Source organism: Simochromis diagramma, unplaced genomic scaffold (assembly GCF_900408965.1).
Source record: "Simochromis diagramma unplaced genomic scaffold, fSimDia1.1 OVJJ01000344.1, whole genome shotgun sequence".
NCBI classification, from domain to species: Eukaryota; Metazoa; Chordata; class Actinopteri; order Cichliformes; family Cichlidae; genus Simochromis; species Simochromis diagramma.
The window spans coordinates 6,924,424-6,941,202 of record NW_024387375.1 but is presented as its reverse complement, the minus strand read 5'-3'; the positions used below and the strand labels follow the sequence as shown (position 1 = coordinate 6,941,202).

General features: G+C 40.3%; 1 protein-coding gene and 2 long non-coding RNA genes across 3 annotated transcripts in view; 1 reads left to right on the top strand and 2 right to left on the bottom strand.

Annotated features, from left to right (window-relative positions):
- Nucleotides 1–1,815: 1,815 nt before the first annotated feature.
- On the bottom strand, nucleotides 1,816–8,539 carry LOC120719987. The gene is made up of 4 exons (XR_005692768.1): nucleotides 8,528–8,539; nucleotides 6,709–6,711; nucleotides 5,753–5,758; nucleotides 1,816–1,953 (listed from the first exon to the last, which is right to left on the bottom strand). It is a non-coding gene; the product is annotated as an uncharacterized LOC120719987 (long non-coding RNA).
- Nucleotides 8,540–9,707: 1,168 nt separating this feature from the next.
- On the top strand, nucleotides 9,708–11,067 carry LOC120719862. Its single transcript, XR_005692763.1, has 2 exons — nucleotides 9,708–9,894; nucleotides 10,235–11,067. It is a non-coding gene; the product is annotated as an uncharacterized LOC120719862 (long non-coding RNA).
- The window catches only part of LOC120719860, a 36,719-nt gene continuing 30,888 nt past the window's right edge, over nucleotides 10,949–16,779 (bottom strand). The window contains exons 30-34 of the mRNA XM_040009395.1: nucleotides 14,314–14,465; nucleotides 13,585–13,671; nucleotides 13,202–13,348; nucleotides 11,188–11,385; nucleotides 10,949–11,091 (exon numbers count right to left, since the gene is read on the bottom strand). Of these exons, the coding sequence (XP_039865329.1) occupies nucleotides 10,975–11,091; nucleotides 11,188–11,385; nucleotides 13,202–13,348; nucleotides 13,585–13,671; nucleotides 14,314–14,465 (701 nt within the window). The 3' untranslated portion in view covers nucleotides 10,949–10,974. The remainder of the gene's footprint in view (nucleotides 11,092–11,187; nucleotides 11,386–13,201; nucleotides 13,349–13,584; nucleotides 13,672–14,313; nucleotides 14,466–16,779) is intronic.

Sequence of the window (16,779 nt, the reverse complement as noted above, 5' to 3'; positions counted from 1 at the left end):
ATGCATATGTGTTCTAAGGTGCAATTAAAACCCAGGAGGGCATGGAGCTACCTGCCAAGGAGAAGCAGGTAAGCGCATAGTCCCTCCTGCTAGCCCTCAATGACTAAGTGTATTTAAAATTGAGAGGTGGGCAACGACGTCAGGGGTGAGGTATACACCCTGATGGTAATTTGGACTCCGTGATTGTGCCCACCCCCAAGATCCTATATGTATGTGTAATGAGAGTGTGAATAATGTGAATGTCTAAGTTGTGGGATAAAATTGAGGCAGAGGCAGCCAGAAGGGGACAGAGGGGGGGGTAGCCTCCTCTGCACCCTGGTGACATACCCCTACTCCAAGGCCCTGCATGTGTGGGTGGTTGTGGAGGAGCGGGAAGAGGGAGGAAGCTGGAGATGGGGAGGGAAGGAAGGGAGGGGCAGGTAACCCCTCCCTGGGGCCAGCTCCCCCGCTGACCCCAGTAGGCACTCCCACCCTTCGCGACCCGCCAGGGAAAGGGGGCCCAGGCCCATCAGACCGGGGCCCAGTGCAGTAGCGCCCCCCGGCTCCACAGAGCCCTGGACAGTCCACCCAACCCCACCACAGAGAAAACTGCACCCACCCCACCATCCACTCATCTTCCAGACTACATAAGACGGTAAACGCCCAGGCTGAGATCTTCCTCCACCTCTCCTGTATCTCCCCCTCCTGCAGAGAGTTCCTGAAGAGAAGAAAGCTCCTGCAAGATGTGACCATCCCCCCCACCAGTTGAAGAGCCCCCCAGGCGGCTCGACGCACCGGCGGCACCCTGCTCCAGGGCCGGGCCCCCATGCACCCACCCGCCCACAACCCCGGCAACACACCAACCAGGACCCAAGCCCCCGAGGCCCGGCCAGGGCCCCAGCCCAGAGACGGAGCGCCCCCAGAACCTCACGCCCATCCCGGACCCACCCAGGGGCAGCCAGGTTGCCAGGTCAGTAACCCACGTCCGTCAGCACAGACCCTCCCCTAGCCCCGCTGCACGCAGCCGCGAGGAAACAGTCACCTGAGAGCCAGCAGAGCCCCCAACCGGACGTGACCGCTACCCCGGGTTGAGCCCCCCAAGGAAGATGCCTCCGGGGAACCCCCCGACGCCCTAAGCCTGTCCCTACCCCCTCACCAATCACAACAGTGAAGGCGGGACCAAACTATGACCCCCCACCCCCACTAGGTGATGGAGCTGATAAAAGGGGCCCAGAGCAATTGATCTAATGTGGTGGCAGAAGCTGTGTCAAGACTAATGTAATCTAATAGATAATTTCTATATTGGTTAGAATTAAGATTATTTTTATTTTTCCAGTTCATGAGGACTGTTTTCTTGGCTATGCATAGGGCAGTGAAGATCATATGGGCTATATTCTTTTCTGAAGTGACATTATCTAAGCTGCCCAGTAGACACACTAAGGGGGAAGTTGGAATGTTACATTTCAGACACTTTGATAAGTCTTCACATATCTCGCGCCAAAACTTTTGCACTGGTGGACAGAACCAAAGAGCGTGGATGTAATTGTCTGGTGTATTGCCTTGACAGTGTGAGCAGTTGTTGGAAGATGTAAAGCCCATCTTGAACATCCGATGACCTGTATAGTGCACTCTATGTAGTATTTTGTATTGTATTAATTGCAGACTTGGATTTTTAATTAATTTAAAGGTTTTTAAGCAAATCTGAGACCAGAAGTTTTGGTCTAGGTTGACTGATAAATCTGCTTCCCACTTTGCAGTAGGAAGGGATATTGATTCATCTAATTTAGAAAGTGTTCTGTATATTTTAGATAATAATTTGGGGGCATGTTTAGTCGCATGTTTTCCTTAAATTGCTGGTGTCCATTAAAACAGTGTGGGGTTTTTAGATAATTGGGAAACTTTTGGGGAAAAACCTGGTCTTGTTAGGAGTGATGGCATCTCAGTTTGGATGGAACAGCTCTCATTTCTACAAATCTACTTCTATTGAGGTTGATTATCTTGTTAACAATGTTACATCTTCACTGCACAGTGCCCTGGATGCTGTGGCTCAAGCCAAGCCTCAAACCAAAAGTTCTTGGCTCCCTGGTAAAACTCTCAAATGCATGCCTTAAAGCAAATAGCCTATAAGCTGAAGAGGAAATTGTCATGGTTCCCCCTGTCTCCCCAGCGAGTGATCTCATCTAAGATCGCAGTGTTGTTCTTTTTCTCTCTCTCTCTCTCGCCAGTGCGGAACTCATTGCGGGTTCTCACCTGCAAACAATCACGCACCTGCTGCTCATTGTCCTGACACCATTTACTACTTAAGGCGACAGCTCAGTGTTTCTCATCACTGGATCGTTGTGCGACAGTCAGCGTAGCCTTGGCTCTTTCCTGTGTATTCTCATTCCTAGCGTTTTTCCTGGCTTCTAATTTTGCTTTCATGTACATGGATCATCCTGGCCCGTCCCAATTTCCACCCTTGGAGTGACCTGTGAGCATGAGTGTTTTTGCTCAGTGTCATGTGTGTGACCGAACTGGAGCGTGGTGTGTGTGACCGAAGAAGAGTGTGGTTTTCCCTCTGGATTTCCTGAAGCCCCTTTTCCGGTCGCACTTTGTGATTGTGTAAATAAACTATCATTGTTGCAACATCAACAGAGTCCTGCACTTGAGTCTGCTCATTCTTATGACATAAATTACTTTGGTTTTCTCCTCATTAAGTTGAAGAACATTCAACCTCTAATGGAGTCTATGCGCCTATGCAAAATTCTGTAGTTTCGAAACACCTTGGGGCTTAAAGGAGATATACAACTGAATATCATCTGTATAGTAGTGATAAGAAATGTCCTTAAGAGTGCTCAGAAGGTGCTGAAGAGGAAGTAATTACAAAAAAATCAATAAAGATCCCAAACAGAACCCTGTGGCACACCTGGCTGTAGCTCAGGCAGGTAGAGCAGGTCATACTGATCGGAAGGTTGGTGGTTCGATTCCTGGCTTCCCACTAGTCTACGTGCCAAATATCCTTGGGCAAGAAACTAACCCATTACATTACAACACCAAATGTGTCTATCGCGTTTGGTGTAATAATTAAATAATTGGTCTTCACTATGTTCCTATATAGTAGTATATTTTTTCATTAGTATAATATGAAATAAAATCTACATGTGTCACGTTGTGTGCCAATATTTGCTGTGCAGCAGAATTGAGACATTAGTCATTTCAAAAATGTATTTGAAATAATATTACAATTCTCAAACTGAAAAACATTAAACATAAATATATAAAATATAATTATTTACAGAGAGACAGGAATAAAAAGAACCCAGCTTGAAGTGGAAGAGAAGGCTGGAACTGCCCCTTTGAACTAGGTCAGAGCATCACGTCACCAGGCTCCTGATTGGTTGTCGTGACGCGACTTGAAGCTGGAGTTCAGATTTTTCCAACTCGAGCAGTATAGGCGATACGCACGAATGCACAAAATGCACCACACAAACTGCCGTTAGTATTTTTATTCGCGCTTCAAACGCGTCAGTCGCGCTACTTGCTCGCGTTTTCGCGACGCAAATCTGCTTCTGAATTTTCGCGGGACCCCCAGACGCACTTCATCGCCCTCCTCCATTGACTTTACACGTAAACCTGACGCTCTGGTCGTGTCTATCGCGTTCGGTGTGAACACACCGAAACAGCTTAGGAAAGAGTGCTTGTGTGATTGAGTGAATGAATTAGTATATATAGTATGTATGAGTGCTCACATAGAGTAGAAAAGCGCTACATAAGAACCAGTCCATTTACCATAGGTAAGAGAAGTCGAAAAGGACCTATGTATTTAGAGATGTGAACTAATCCAAAGCAGACCCAGATACACCCACCCAGTGTCTCAGCCTATCTAGCAAAATGTATAGTAAAAAAACCACACACACACATATCGCTTTAGGCCTAAACTGACAGTGTCAATACACTGGAAAAAAGAGATTGGCCATCTCTTGGATTTATGTAAGCATCTTGCGTGTATTTAATGCTGGGCTTACACTGTGCGATTTTTGGCCCATTTTGAGCAGATTTTTGAGTCGTACGACAGTTTTGGTGATCGGCCCGAATTTGGCGTTCATCGTGCGTCGTGCATCGTGTAGTATACGTGGGGTAACGAGAAGCGATTAACACCTCACGACCAGCTCCCGATCATCAATCGCTTGGTCGGGAGGATTTAAAACCTGTTTGAAATCCTCACGACCGTCGTGAGGGTGTCACCGCAGCCGCTCACACTGCGCACGCGCAAACACGTAAACGTCGGTGAAAAAGACGGAGTAGCACAGCAGTGCAGCGTGTGATCTGGACACAAGCGATGGAGGCACAACTTGTAGAACTTTGGAAAGCTCATCCGAGCCTTTTCGATGTAGCCTCACAAAATTATCACAACCACAACAACCGTGAAAATAGTTGGATTTACATTGCTGCTCAATCACAGCTGCCTGATCAATGTTTTTCATTAGCAATTTAGCAAAATTGATGGTGGTGGTGTGCGTGTCTGTGTGAGTGAAAGACAGAGAGGGAGAGTGAGCAACAAATTTTCTGTTATAACCTTCATTTTATGGACGCACAGTGTGAGCACTCAGGTCGCATCAGAGCATCGGCCGTATAGTGTGAGACCTGCATCGTGACCTACGAACTTCTAACCCCTGCGAGTCAATCGTACAGTTTGAGCAGGAGCTGAATCGCGCGACAGAAAAAAATCGCACAGTGTCTGCCCAGCTTAACACAACTGCCTCATGCTTTAAAGTTAAGTGCAACTATATAGTGTAGAAACTACATGATATGCAGAACGGGAAGATTAAATTGTTCATATCATGTTCAAGTGAAGTAAGTCAATAATACAGCAATGTTAACTCTCACGACACCGCACGGTATTTCAGTCTTGTGCGCTTTGGGTCGTGGTTTGAGGAAGGCATCCATCTCAGTCGAGTCGAGCAGCCACCCGTACTTTTTTCAGTATACCGAACAAAGTAAATTGGGTGGTTGTTACATTAAAAAAGTCTACCTTGTAACTTGAACACAAAAATGTCATGTTTCTATCTTGAACGTAATTAAATCATGTAGGATCTGTATGAAATTCAACAACTTAATTTGTTCTTGTTGAGATGACCTGATACAATCTAGTAAGAGTGGTTAGTTTGTGGACTCGTGAAATTCACAAGATCACATGAGATTTCAAACTGCAAGAAAATCACTGTGAGTGTGAGGTTGTTTGTTTGTTTGTCTCTATGTGACAGACTGGTGAGCTGTCCAGGGTGTACCCTGCCTCTTACCCCATCACTTCTGGATTATGCCCCAGCCCCCCTGCAACCCGGATGAGGATGGTAGTTGTTCAATAGATCCATTCAATTTTTGTGGTAACCAGACTCTAAACTTTGTTGAACATTATGTTATATGAAGACAACATGTAGTATTCAAGTGACCAAGCAGTACTGGACTAAACGTTATTGAATAGCGTTGAAGTAAAATGACAACATGATTACAACAACAGGATTAAAATATTCCAAGAGCTCACCTTACTTCATCTAAACATGTTTCAATCATGTTTTATCAACACAAAATGCACAGGTTTATTGAATATGAATAAGTTGTGTTGATTTAACTCAGTTGTTTAAGTTTCTGCCAAAGCCAAACAGTTGTGTGCAAACAATGTCCACTATTGAATTCCAACATGGCCTTTTTTTCAGTGTACCACACATTCAGACACAGTAGTAGATGGTGTTTTAATACTATATGTGCTATTCTAATTTGGTTGTATGAAGTGTACATTGACCTTTTGTGTCATAGGTTATAATGGTTGCACAGCCAATACAGCTTCTGAATACTTTCATGGTTTTTCTCCCTCTGCTTGCTTCTTACTGTTTTTGAGGCTCGGGAACAGCACTCCACACATTACATCAAATTCTTACAAGTCTAGAAAAGGAGTTGTTGGACAGAAAGACATCAAGTGAGTGGTAAGGATTTTGGTTTTCCAATATATTAGCAACTGTCAGTGACATTTATATTAATCAGGCTGAACTTTAATCATACTTTAAATCAACCTTTTTTACTTATCGTTTCATTTGTACTTTGGTTTGGGGAAGTTGTTTCTTTACTGATCTTTTCCTGTCTTCTGTTATTAGACTTGAGATATGACTGCACTATGCTGTAAATTCTACAAGACATGCTATATAAGTAAACAAACAACGACAGTTTGGTCTGCATTTCTTGAAACATCATATCCCACAAACTGTCATGGTCCTGTGTCAGTGATCCAGCGCTTTAAGTTTATTATTATCATTTTCTAGTTTATTCTGATTTTATATTTGTTCTTTGGGTTTGGTCGTCGTGTTTATTATCCCTATCTGTGTCTTCCCTCTGTGCTCCGTTCGGGTCCCCGTTTGTGTTGTAAAATAGTCTGTGTTTCCTGTTTTACTTTGTAGGTCTGTGTCTCGTTATGTCCATGAGTCCCAACTGTGTGCCCACTTGTTCCTCGTTTCCTAATGTGCCTGCCAGTGTATTTTAGTCCCTGTCAGTTAGTTTTTGTTGCGTCGTTAACGTTGGTTCCCCTCTCGTGCTGTGTTTTCTCTCGTGAGTTATATTCTTGGATTTCCCAGTTTAGTTTCTTATTGTTTTGTATTCCTTCCAAGCCTGCATTAAAGCAGAGTTTTTGAGTTCACGTTTTTCCTCTGAGTCCTGCATTTTGGGTCCAATTCCTGCCTGCCACACTGCACATCATGACACAAACTTAGTTTAGAGGGTCCACACTGTCTACACTGTATATAGTGAAGTCTGCAAGTTTTTGAACAGTTAAATTTGTTTTGTGCCCAAATCATTTTGCACATCATCAGAATGAAATGGTAAAATGGTAAATGGCCTGTATTTATATAGCGCTTTACTAGTCCCTAAGGACCCCAAAGCGCTTTACATATCCAGTCATCCACCCATTCACACACTGGTGATGGCAAGCTACATTGTAGCCACAGCCACCCTGGGGCGCACTGACAGAGGCGTTATTGAAAGTTATTGGCCTTTTTAAAATGATGCATTAATGACATAATTGTATGTTGGGTGGAAGTCAGGGCTATCCAGACTGACAAGTGGGACATTGAATGTCACCTCTCCAGCGGGGAGGGAGCCTGAGATTGTCTAAATTTGGGTCTGTTCTATAGTAAATGCAGAAAAAAATGTTTTAAAAAAGCAAATATGTTGGTTTTCTAAAAAATATGATTGTTTGCTTGCAGGACACCAGGAGAGATGAGTCCTCCGTCAAAGATGGTGTGGTCAGTGAAGATGGTCACCAGCAGGTTCAGGTTCAAAGACTTTCTTCTGCACTTACATTTGGATCACCTAAGTCCATGACAGTCATTTAGGCAGTACTAGTACTACCAGGACTGGAAGCAAGCCATCCTTAAAATATTACAACATACCAAGCTCCTATTTGAATGCAAAACAAATGTGTTATTTAATCTAGAGACTGCAGTTGTGACTGAACAATAAATACATTTTATTTTGATTATATAAGTAATGTAAGTACAAAAAAAAAGTTGTGGTAAGCCTAAAATTAGTTTCAGAATCATTAAATCTGAGACTTTGTTTCATTGTAAGATTATAACAATGATGGCAGTATAATTGTTTGTTGTTCAGCAGAACAGTGTCCAGTATGTTGGCTGTTATACTTTTTTTGCATTTGAAAATAAAAGTTGTGCTGATTTTAACATCATTTCAAAAAGTGTTGTTAATTATTTATTAATCATGATTCATATTCAGGTTACCACAAATTGTTCTTTTTAATTTAGTTGAACTTGAAATGTTTATCAGTGGGTAAACAATTAGTATTGTACAGTCAGAAACATCAAGTTATTCTTAATACTGCAGACTTGCAATGAATAAGTTGTCCTAACAATCATCTTAAGTAAGCTTTACTTAGTTTTTTTGAGGCAACGAGTTTGCATAGATTTTTTTGGAGTTCTGGGAACTAATGAGGTTGTACAGTGTACTCAAAATGAAAATGAATAAGTTGCCCTAACTTAGTCTTAAGTAAACTTTACTCAATTTTTTGAGGCAATGAGTTTGCATAGTTTTTTTGAGTTCTGTGAACTAATTAGATTTTACAGTGTACAGTGTTTTCGGTTTGGCACCAACGTTCTGTCCAACTTTCCAGCTGACTGTCCCATCACCAGCTCCCAGTGTCACTAAAACGGGAGAGACCTGATTACACAAATAAGCTACCCCATCAGCCTTCCTGCCACTTAACCCCTATGAGAGTCTGTGTCTGTGTCTTCAGTCATGTCTTTATCTCCCCCCATGTCTCGTCTCCCTTGTCAGTCCCTATGTTCCCCTCCTTGTGTTTCATTTTAGGTCCCCCGTTTGTCATGTGCATCCATGTGTGTTCTCCCCAGCCCCCCTGTCCATCTCCTCAGTCTGTTTGTCCTCATGTTAAACATGATATATAAGTCACCTAGATAACCTAAAATTGTTAATGTTTGACTTTTTTCAGTGTTTTATTTGTTCCTGAGTAAATTGGTTTGGCTGAGATTAAAGTTATTAGATTAAATAAAACTTTATTAATCCCTCGGGAGGGTTCCTCCGGGGTTTTCACACAGCTGAATAAACATCAAACAGAAAGCTGATTGAACAGAAGAAGGTCGAGAATTTACGCCAGTGTCCTGTTATATTTAGATAACAAGGAGCAGACGGGAGAGTTTCACTCCACCGAGAGAGCTCGTGACATAATTCTAAAGGCTAGACGTCACAGTCGCTCACTTCCGGCCTACCTGGCTTTTGGAGGCCCACTTAGACCACGAAGGCTGGGTCCTCAGGTGTTTGTATCGGTTTTTGTATATGTGTATGTATTCCTAACCCCCACCCTAACCCCCCAGAATCAAAAAAATTAATAGAAAAATCTGTCACCTTTTGCTTCCTGTACCTGAGAATAAATAGCCTATGAGCTGCACCGTCAGGTTTAGAGCTCCTGTCACTTCCGAATTTTATTTAAAACTCCTCAAAACAGATCTGGGTGTGACTTCAACCAGGTCCTCGGCAGCTCTGTCATGACAGCGCTCTTTGAACAATCTAAGAAGAAACTCGGGCCGAGTCCTGCTTCTGACCGAAAACCAAATCACACACACACACAAGATAGACAGAGATGTACAGCGGGACAGAGGCCCATGAAGGACCCCCGTTCTGCGGGAGTTTTCTTCCAGTTAAAAGGGAGTTTTTCGTTGCAACTGTGCCATCTTATTGACGTAAGATCTTTACCTTAGAGCACAAAGCGCTTTGAGGCGACTGCTGTTGTGATTTGAAATTTTATAAATAAAACTGAACTGAACTGAACTGAAATCACTGAATGTGGGACAGGACCATTTGAATTATCTTTGTTCGTGGTTTGATCAACTTAAATAACGATAGAACACGCATGAAGAAACAGTCGAAAGAGACAGAAAGTAACAATATACTCATAACGCGTGTTTGGTAAACTCAAAGCCAGGTGCTATGAAATAGAGTTGACTAAAGCTTATACGAGGTTTGAGGAACACCTTGTAATAAATCTGATCTATCAAGGGCTCAGTGTAATGGGTCATATGTGTGCATATTAAATGTGGGGGAAAAATATCCTTCGGGCTGTCTTCACTGTGATATGTTCATATCACAATGATGAAGATAATACAGTTCATTCGTCAACACTGAATATTCACTCAAACCACACCCTGCACCTTCCCCGATAAAATGATGCGAGTCACAAGCCCCACCAGCCACTTAATACAGACATTTGCCAGTGAATCATAGTTCTCATAAACTTGAAGTTGACAGAGGGATACAATGGAAGTACGCCAAACTCCTCCTTCATCCTATCTTGGATGGTCCATCTTTAATACTTTTTGCTGTTGTCTGCCTCTCGGGATTGCAGCTATTATCTATTCTAGCAAGGTAGGTAATATATACTGAACACTAAACTTTTTTATATGTACTCCTGCACACATTCAAACCAATTTTTAGTATTCTGCAGCATAATATATTTTCTAATAAAAAATATATTGAAAGTGGACGGGAAAATAATTTACATTTTATTTAAAAAAAAATATTACTGGGGCATCGATTAAAAAAGAAAAGTCTGGTGGGATTAAACAACTGTTACTTTAGTTGTGTCCCAAAAGTAAAACTGAATTGCTCAGCAGCAGAAATTTTACTTTAATTTTTTTACTTCAAGTAAACTCTCTTCTAGAAAACTGAAATTAAATTGAATCGTTTTGATTGCTGTCTTTCAAAGGTAGAGTCGGCAAATGGACGCGGAGACATCGACAGAGCTGAAGATGCATCAAAAACAGCCAAGACGCTGAACATCGCCGGACTCATCTGTGGAATAATTATTATCATCATTTATGTCTCCATCAAACTTACTGAACAAAAGTGAAGCTTCTGGTATTTCCCAGAAGGCGCACTGCAATCCCAGCCATTTTATGCCCTCTGCTTTCGCTCTTCAACGTTCACCACTAGATATGGACTGTCGTCTTTATGTGTGGCGTTTACCTTACCAGTAAAAAGCAAAACAATTCTTTGCTTTCATGGTGCAAGCCAAAAGTTGTTGTCAAATGAGAAGCCTCAATTAAGTTTTGATTTTCATGTGCATAAACTTGATTTTTTTTTTTTTTTGATTTATTGCTTAATTTGCTTAGATTTTTTTTCAAGTAATCTCTTAAAGAAAGCTGAGAATGAAAAAAATAAATATTTAGCCCCCCATAAATTTGGCATAATAAAACACAATATGAACTTTTTAAAGTTTTATTGTCGATACTGTTATTGTTGGTCTCATTGCATTTACCGTTTATAATTTTATTTCAGAGATTTGTTTTTCTGTTTGTACAACTCCTTCAGACTGCATTATAATAAATGCACAGTTTGTCAGACACATAGTAAATTTAGCCTTTATTGTATTTATTTCTTAAATAGATTTGAGATTTTCCTATATATTTAACATTATCACGAAAATGTGAAACGCATGCACTATGTTCAACCAGGCTGGTCTTCAGCTTTTTCTGTGGCTTCAGAACTCTTCTCTCTCAGAAGTTCTTCAAGATGAGAGAATAAAGATGTTTCTCTGTGCTTCCTCTGAAGTTTCTCAATTTCCTGTTTGTATAAATCAAAATCAGACACAAAAAAACAGTCAAAGTCCCTCACTCACTCATTCACTCACTCTCTCAGACAGATAGATTATATACTTACATCTTCAGAGAGCAATCCTCTGCTTGGTTTGTGAAGTCTCTGAAGCAGTGAGGCAGCATGAGAACCACACCAAGTCTCATTCATGTTCCTTGTTGAAGCATCTTGGTTCTGATACCAAACACACAAACTGGCATCCTGTTCAGATGAAGAGGCACCCAGTCTAGCCTGAAAGAGCTCACCCAGACATTCCTGGAGTACCTACAGTGGGGCAAAAAAGTATTTAGTCAGCCACCGATTGTGCAAGTTCCCCCACCTAAAATGATGACAGAGGTCAGTAATTTGCACCAGAGGTACACTCCAACTGTGAGAGACAGAATGTGAAAAAAAAATCCATGAATCCACATGGTAGGATTTGTAAAGAATTTATTCGTAAATCAGGGTGGAAAATAAGTATTTGGTCAATAACAAAAATACAACTCAATACTTTGTAACATAACCTTTGTTGGCAATAACAGAGGTCAAACGTTTACTATAAGTCTTTACCAGGTTTGCACACACAGTAGCTGGTATTTTGGCCCATTCCTCCATGCAGATCTTCTCGAGAGCAGTGATGTTTTGGGGCTGTCGCCGAGCAACACGGACTTTCAACTCCCGCCACAGATTTTCTATGGGGTTGAGGTCTGGAGACTGGCTAGGCCACTCCAGGACTTTCAAATGCTTCTTACGGAGCCACTCCTTTGTTGCCCGGGCGGTGTGTTTTGGATCATTGTCATGTTGGAAGACCCAGCCTCGTTTCATCTTCAAAGTTCTCACTGATGGAAGGAGGTTTTGGCTCAAAATCTCACGATACATGGCCCCATTCATTCTGTCCTTAACACGGATCAGTCGTCCTGTCCCCTTGGCAGAAAAACAGCCCCATAGCATGATGTTTCCACCCCCATGCTTCACAGTAGGTATGGTGTTCTTGGGATGCAACTCAGTATTCTTCTTCCTCCAAACACGACGAGTTGAGTTTATACCAAAAAGTTCTACTTTGGTTTCATCTGACCACATGACATTCTCCCAATCCTCTGCTGTATCATCCATGTGCTCTCTGGCAAACTTCAGACAGGCCTGGACATGCACTGGCTTCAGCAGCGGAACACGTCTGGCACTGCGGGATTTGATTCCCTGCCCTTGTAGTGTGTTACTGATGGTGACCTTTGTTACTTTGGTCCCAGCTCTCTGCAGGTCATTCACCAGGTCCCCCCGTGTGGTTCTGGGATCTTTGCTCACCGTTCTCATGATCATTTTGACCCCACGGGATGAGATCTTGCGTGGAGCCCCAGATCGAGGGAGATTATCAGTGGTCTTGTATGTCTTCCATTTTCTGATGATTGCTCCCACAGTTGATTTTTTCACACCAAGCTGCTTGCCTATTGTAGATTCACTCTTCCCAGTCTGGTGCAGGTCTACAATACTTTTCCTGGTGTCCTTCGAAAGCGCTTTGGTCTTGGCCATGGCGGAGTTTGGAGTCTGACTGTTTGAGGCTGTGGACAGGTGTCTTTTATACAGATGATGAGTTCAAACAGGTGCCATTCATACAGGTAACGAGTGGGGGACAGAAAAGCTTCTTACAGAAGACGTTACAGGTCTGTGAGAGCCAGAGATTTTCCTTGTTTGAGGTGACCAAATACTTATTTTCCACCCTAATTTACGAATAAATTCTTTACAAATCCTACCATGTGAATTCATGGATTTTTTTTTCACATTCTGTCTCTCACAGTTGAAGTGTACCTCTGGTGCAAATTACTGACCTCTGTCATCATTTTAAGTGGGGGAACTTGCACAATCGGTGGCTGACTAAATACTTTTTTGCCCCACTGTATGACATGGCATGAAGTAAATTAAATTAGTTTAATTAATTACAACAAACACTGCCATAGAGCAAAAGTCATCCAACCTAGAATCAAACAATAGGTAACCTGAAATGTAAAGTTTGGCTTTAAAGCGAAATCAAAGCTCATTAAAGGCCTATTTTATATCAAAAAGAAAAAATAATAATTTAATTCATGCACACTTAGTGTGTTTGCACCTTGAAAAAAAGTCTCTGGAAGGCAGAACTGGAGTCAGAGCTCATGTCTTTAATTTTGATATGGGACAGACAATGGAGTAGCAGGAGAGAGAAGCCTCCAACTGACAGCAACCTCTGGCGACGGACAAAGAGAGTTTCTGCGGCTTCCTGTCAACATACATCAGAGATTTACACTCTAAACTGGATTTAATTGGAACATTTAATATATATATATATATATATATATATATATATATATATATATATATATATATATATATATATATATATATATATATATATATATATACATACATACATACATATATATATATATATATATATATATATATATATATATATATATATATATATATACACACATACATATATTATAAGTTTACCTGATAAAAGAAGGAATTTCTGAAGACATTGTTGAAATAGGTGTTGTTTGGGAGACTAGATGCTATCTCGATTGAAATGACTGGAGTCTGTTAAAAAAGAACAATTTTATTTTCCTATAACATCCCAGCTTAAGTTCAAGCCATGCTAATATTAAAAAAGAAATTCAGACAAATGTATGCATGGATTCAAATATATCCAGTATATAATTAATAACTGAACATGTAATAGATAAATAGCTATATTTAGGCGAAAGGAAAAGATATGGAAAAAAAAACAAAAAACAAAACAGCAAGGTTGAGATTTCTGGACAACAGTCACTGATTAGGAAAATCACAATGTATAGCCCACGTAGGATACAGCTTCTGTCTGCTGCCCTGAGCTTTTTCTCCTGTAATATAGATAGGATAAAAATTATGAGGATAAGATGGTGCGTTTTCCCAGCACACCTTCAAACCATGCTCTTTTTATACCCAGTTGGTGAATTGAGTTGAGTTATATTCAAAAACACACATTTTATGAGGTCCCAGTGACCCTGACCTTAAACCAATATTTTTTTAATCCTTTCATCCACAAGAAAACATTTGTGGGATTTTTAAGGAAATCCCGTTGTGATTTTCCTGACATATCAAATGGTATAGACATGATTTCACATAACAAAGGGCCAAAGACTACAGCTTTTAGTTGTTTCACAGTACGCAACAGAGTGAGAGTGAAGCTTTGACACTAACCAGTTTTAGCTTATGCAGAGTGTGCATCAGGAACAGTCCATGCTGATAGACAAGAAACTCTCTGGGCTTCAGGACTGACAGCTCCAAAGGAATCAGCTCACCTTCACATTGCCACTGAGCATCGAGGACATCGACAAAACCTTTGCCTCTGTCTAGGCACCACACAAAAAACAGTACATTGCATTTTAGTGGATATAGTTAGAAAACAAGAACAACCAAGGTTGTGTTTACCCCCAGATTCATTCTGCAAGTGACACATGGTAAGGGAAAGGAAAAGAAATTCATTACCCCAAACCCCAAATTGAAAGCTATCTCAAAATATTGTTTTGTATGTGTGACTTCTTGATGTCAATTAGAAGACTTTTTTTTATTGGTTAGGTTTAATTTAGTTCTATCTGTGAATTTCGATAAGCACATTCAGTGGTTAGCAGATCATCTGTATGTTTGTTTGTTTGTCAGGTTTTGGAATCTTCCGCTTAACCTCAACAAAACCACACGTGCAAAATTTCCCATATATGTCATATTGTGAATGCAGACTGCATGCACATCAAAGAACACATCTCAAATACCTTTATGTGTGAAGATAATTTAATCAAACTGTTCAAATGTAACTCTGATTCAGGAGGTCTTTCTTCTGGGTTTTTTTTTTTTATTTTTTACGTTTTTTTACATTGAATGAACATTCTCACAATAACAAAATAATCTCGCCTGATGTACATGGATTTTATGCAACTTGCCAGTAAAACATGCTAATGAAATTTTGAGCCATCGAGATCTTTCAATCAGACTTTAATTCAAACAAATTTTAATTTATTGAAGTCATCACATTATACTTGAATAGAAAACAGAATAATTTTGAAATGAGTTTAATATGTATGGTGCTTAAAACACATCATTTGTAGTCAATCTTTGATGAAGGAACAACTCAAAGTAAGTTCAAATGAATAGATGAAATTATAACCCCTAAAATATAAGACTGTATATTTGTACATGTTATTTTTTTTGTCTAAATACTGTTCATAACTGTTCATAACTGACAGTTAAAGTCAGTCATGATCACTAATGTGACGCTTGTCAAGTTAAACACACTGTAGAATCTTCAGCATCACTTATTAAAAGTTTTAAGTGAATTTATCTATATATTTGAACCTTGATCCATACTTTCTTGATTAGAGAAAATCCTAAATGAATTCAGACTTGTGAACCCAATTCCGGGTTTTTTACTTTGTTTGTTTGTTTTGTTTTGTTTTTCCTCTGCTAAAACACAGGACAAGAGTAGGTAACAGCAAGGTTGAGACTTCTGAGATGTATGATGCTCACAAGGCAATCAAAGAGGGGAAGAAAAGCCCATTGGCCAGACAATGGATGGTACAGCTTTGGCGCACCACAATTTAATGTAGACTGTGATGGTTTTGTCTTTTTGTTAGTAGTATAAAAATAATAAGTGAAGCTTTGACAGCAACCAGGTTTAGTCTATGTAATGTTTGTAAAAGTCCATGTTGGAAGTCCTGAAAATCTGTGGGTGTCAGAACTGACAGGTCCAATAGGAATTTTTCCCTCTCTTTGAATACAACACAAGAATTTTAGTAACTACAGTTTGAAGACAAGAAGGAACAAGCTGGTACTTTCCCTATACTCATTCTGCAAGAAACCAGACTGGGAGGGAAAAGACACAAAGACTGAGAGAGAAAATAAACATTTTCTTCCAAGGACTGAACTGATGCCTAAAACATAATTTAATGTGTTTAAACTGTCTTATCTCATTTAGAATACCTTTTTTTTTTGGTTTGGTTCAAGCTCAACACTGTGCATACATTGTGCTGCAGACTGTATTTTTAGCACAAGACATCAATAGGTGTTACTTGTCAGTTATTGGAATCTTCTGCCAAACCCCAAAAACCACATCTGCAGTTTCGTGTATCATTTTGTGTCGTGCGAAAATGTGTGTTGTTTCAGCAATGGAAAAAAAATCAACCAGAATGTATATGACATCAGTGTTTGTTCAATGAATAGACATTCTAACAACACCAAAAACAATCGTGCTTGATTTACAGATGGATTTTACTAATCTAATAACATAAGAATTACTTTATCAACTACTGTTACAAGTGTGAAAATGTGGGACAATGCTGTGGAAAGTCCCAAGCAAGCAAAAAAAAAAAAGGAAATGGATGGAAGGGAAGTTCCTAAATGGAAAAATCAGTAAATGCTTCCTTATCTTATAGTATTGCTATGATGTATTCAGTTAACGGTGTGTGGAGCGTATCAGTATTTTCTCAACAGCAATGCAAAATACAGTTTGCATGTGTGTAGTTGAGGCCGATGCATGATTGCTCTTACTGCTCAGTGTACAGTTATTAAAATTAACATTGTCTTAGCAGAAAAAGTATACTTCTATCTTTAAAAGTACTCAGAAATTAAGAGCTATTAAGACTTAAAGGGAAGCTATCATTAACCAAAGCATTT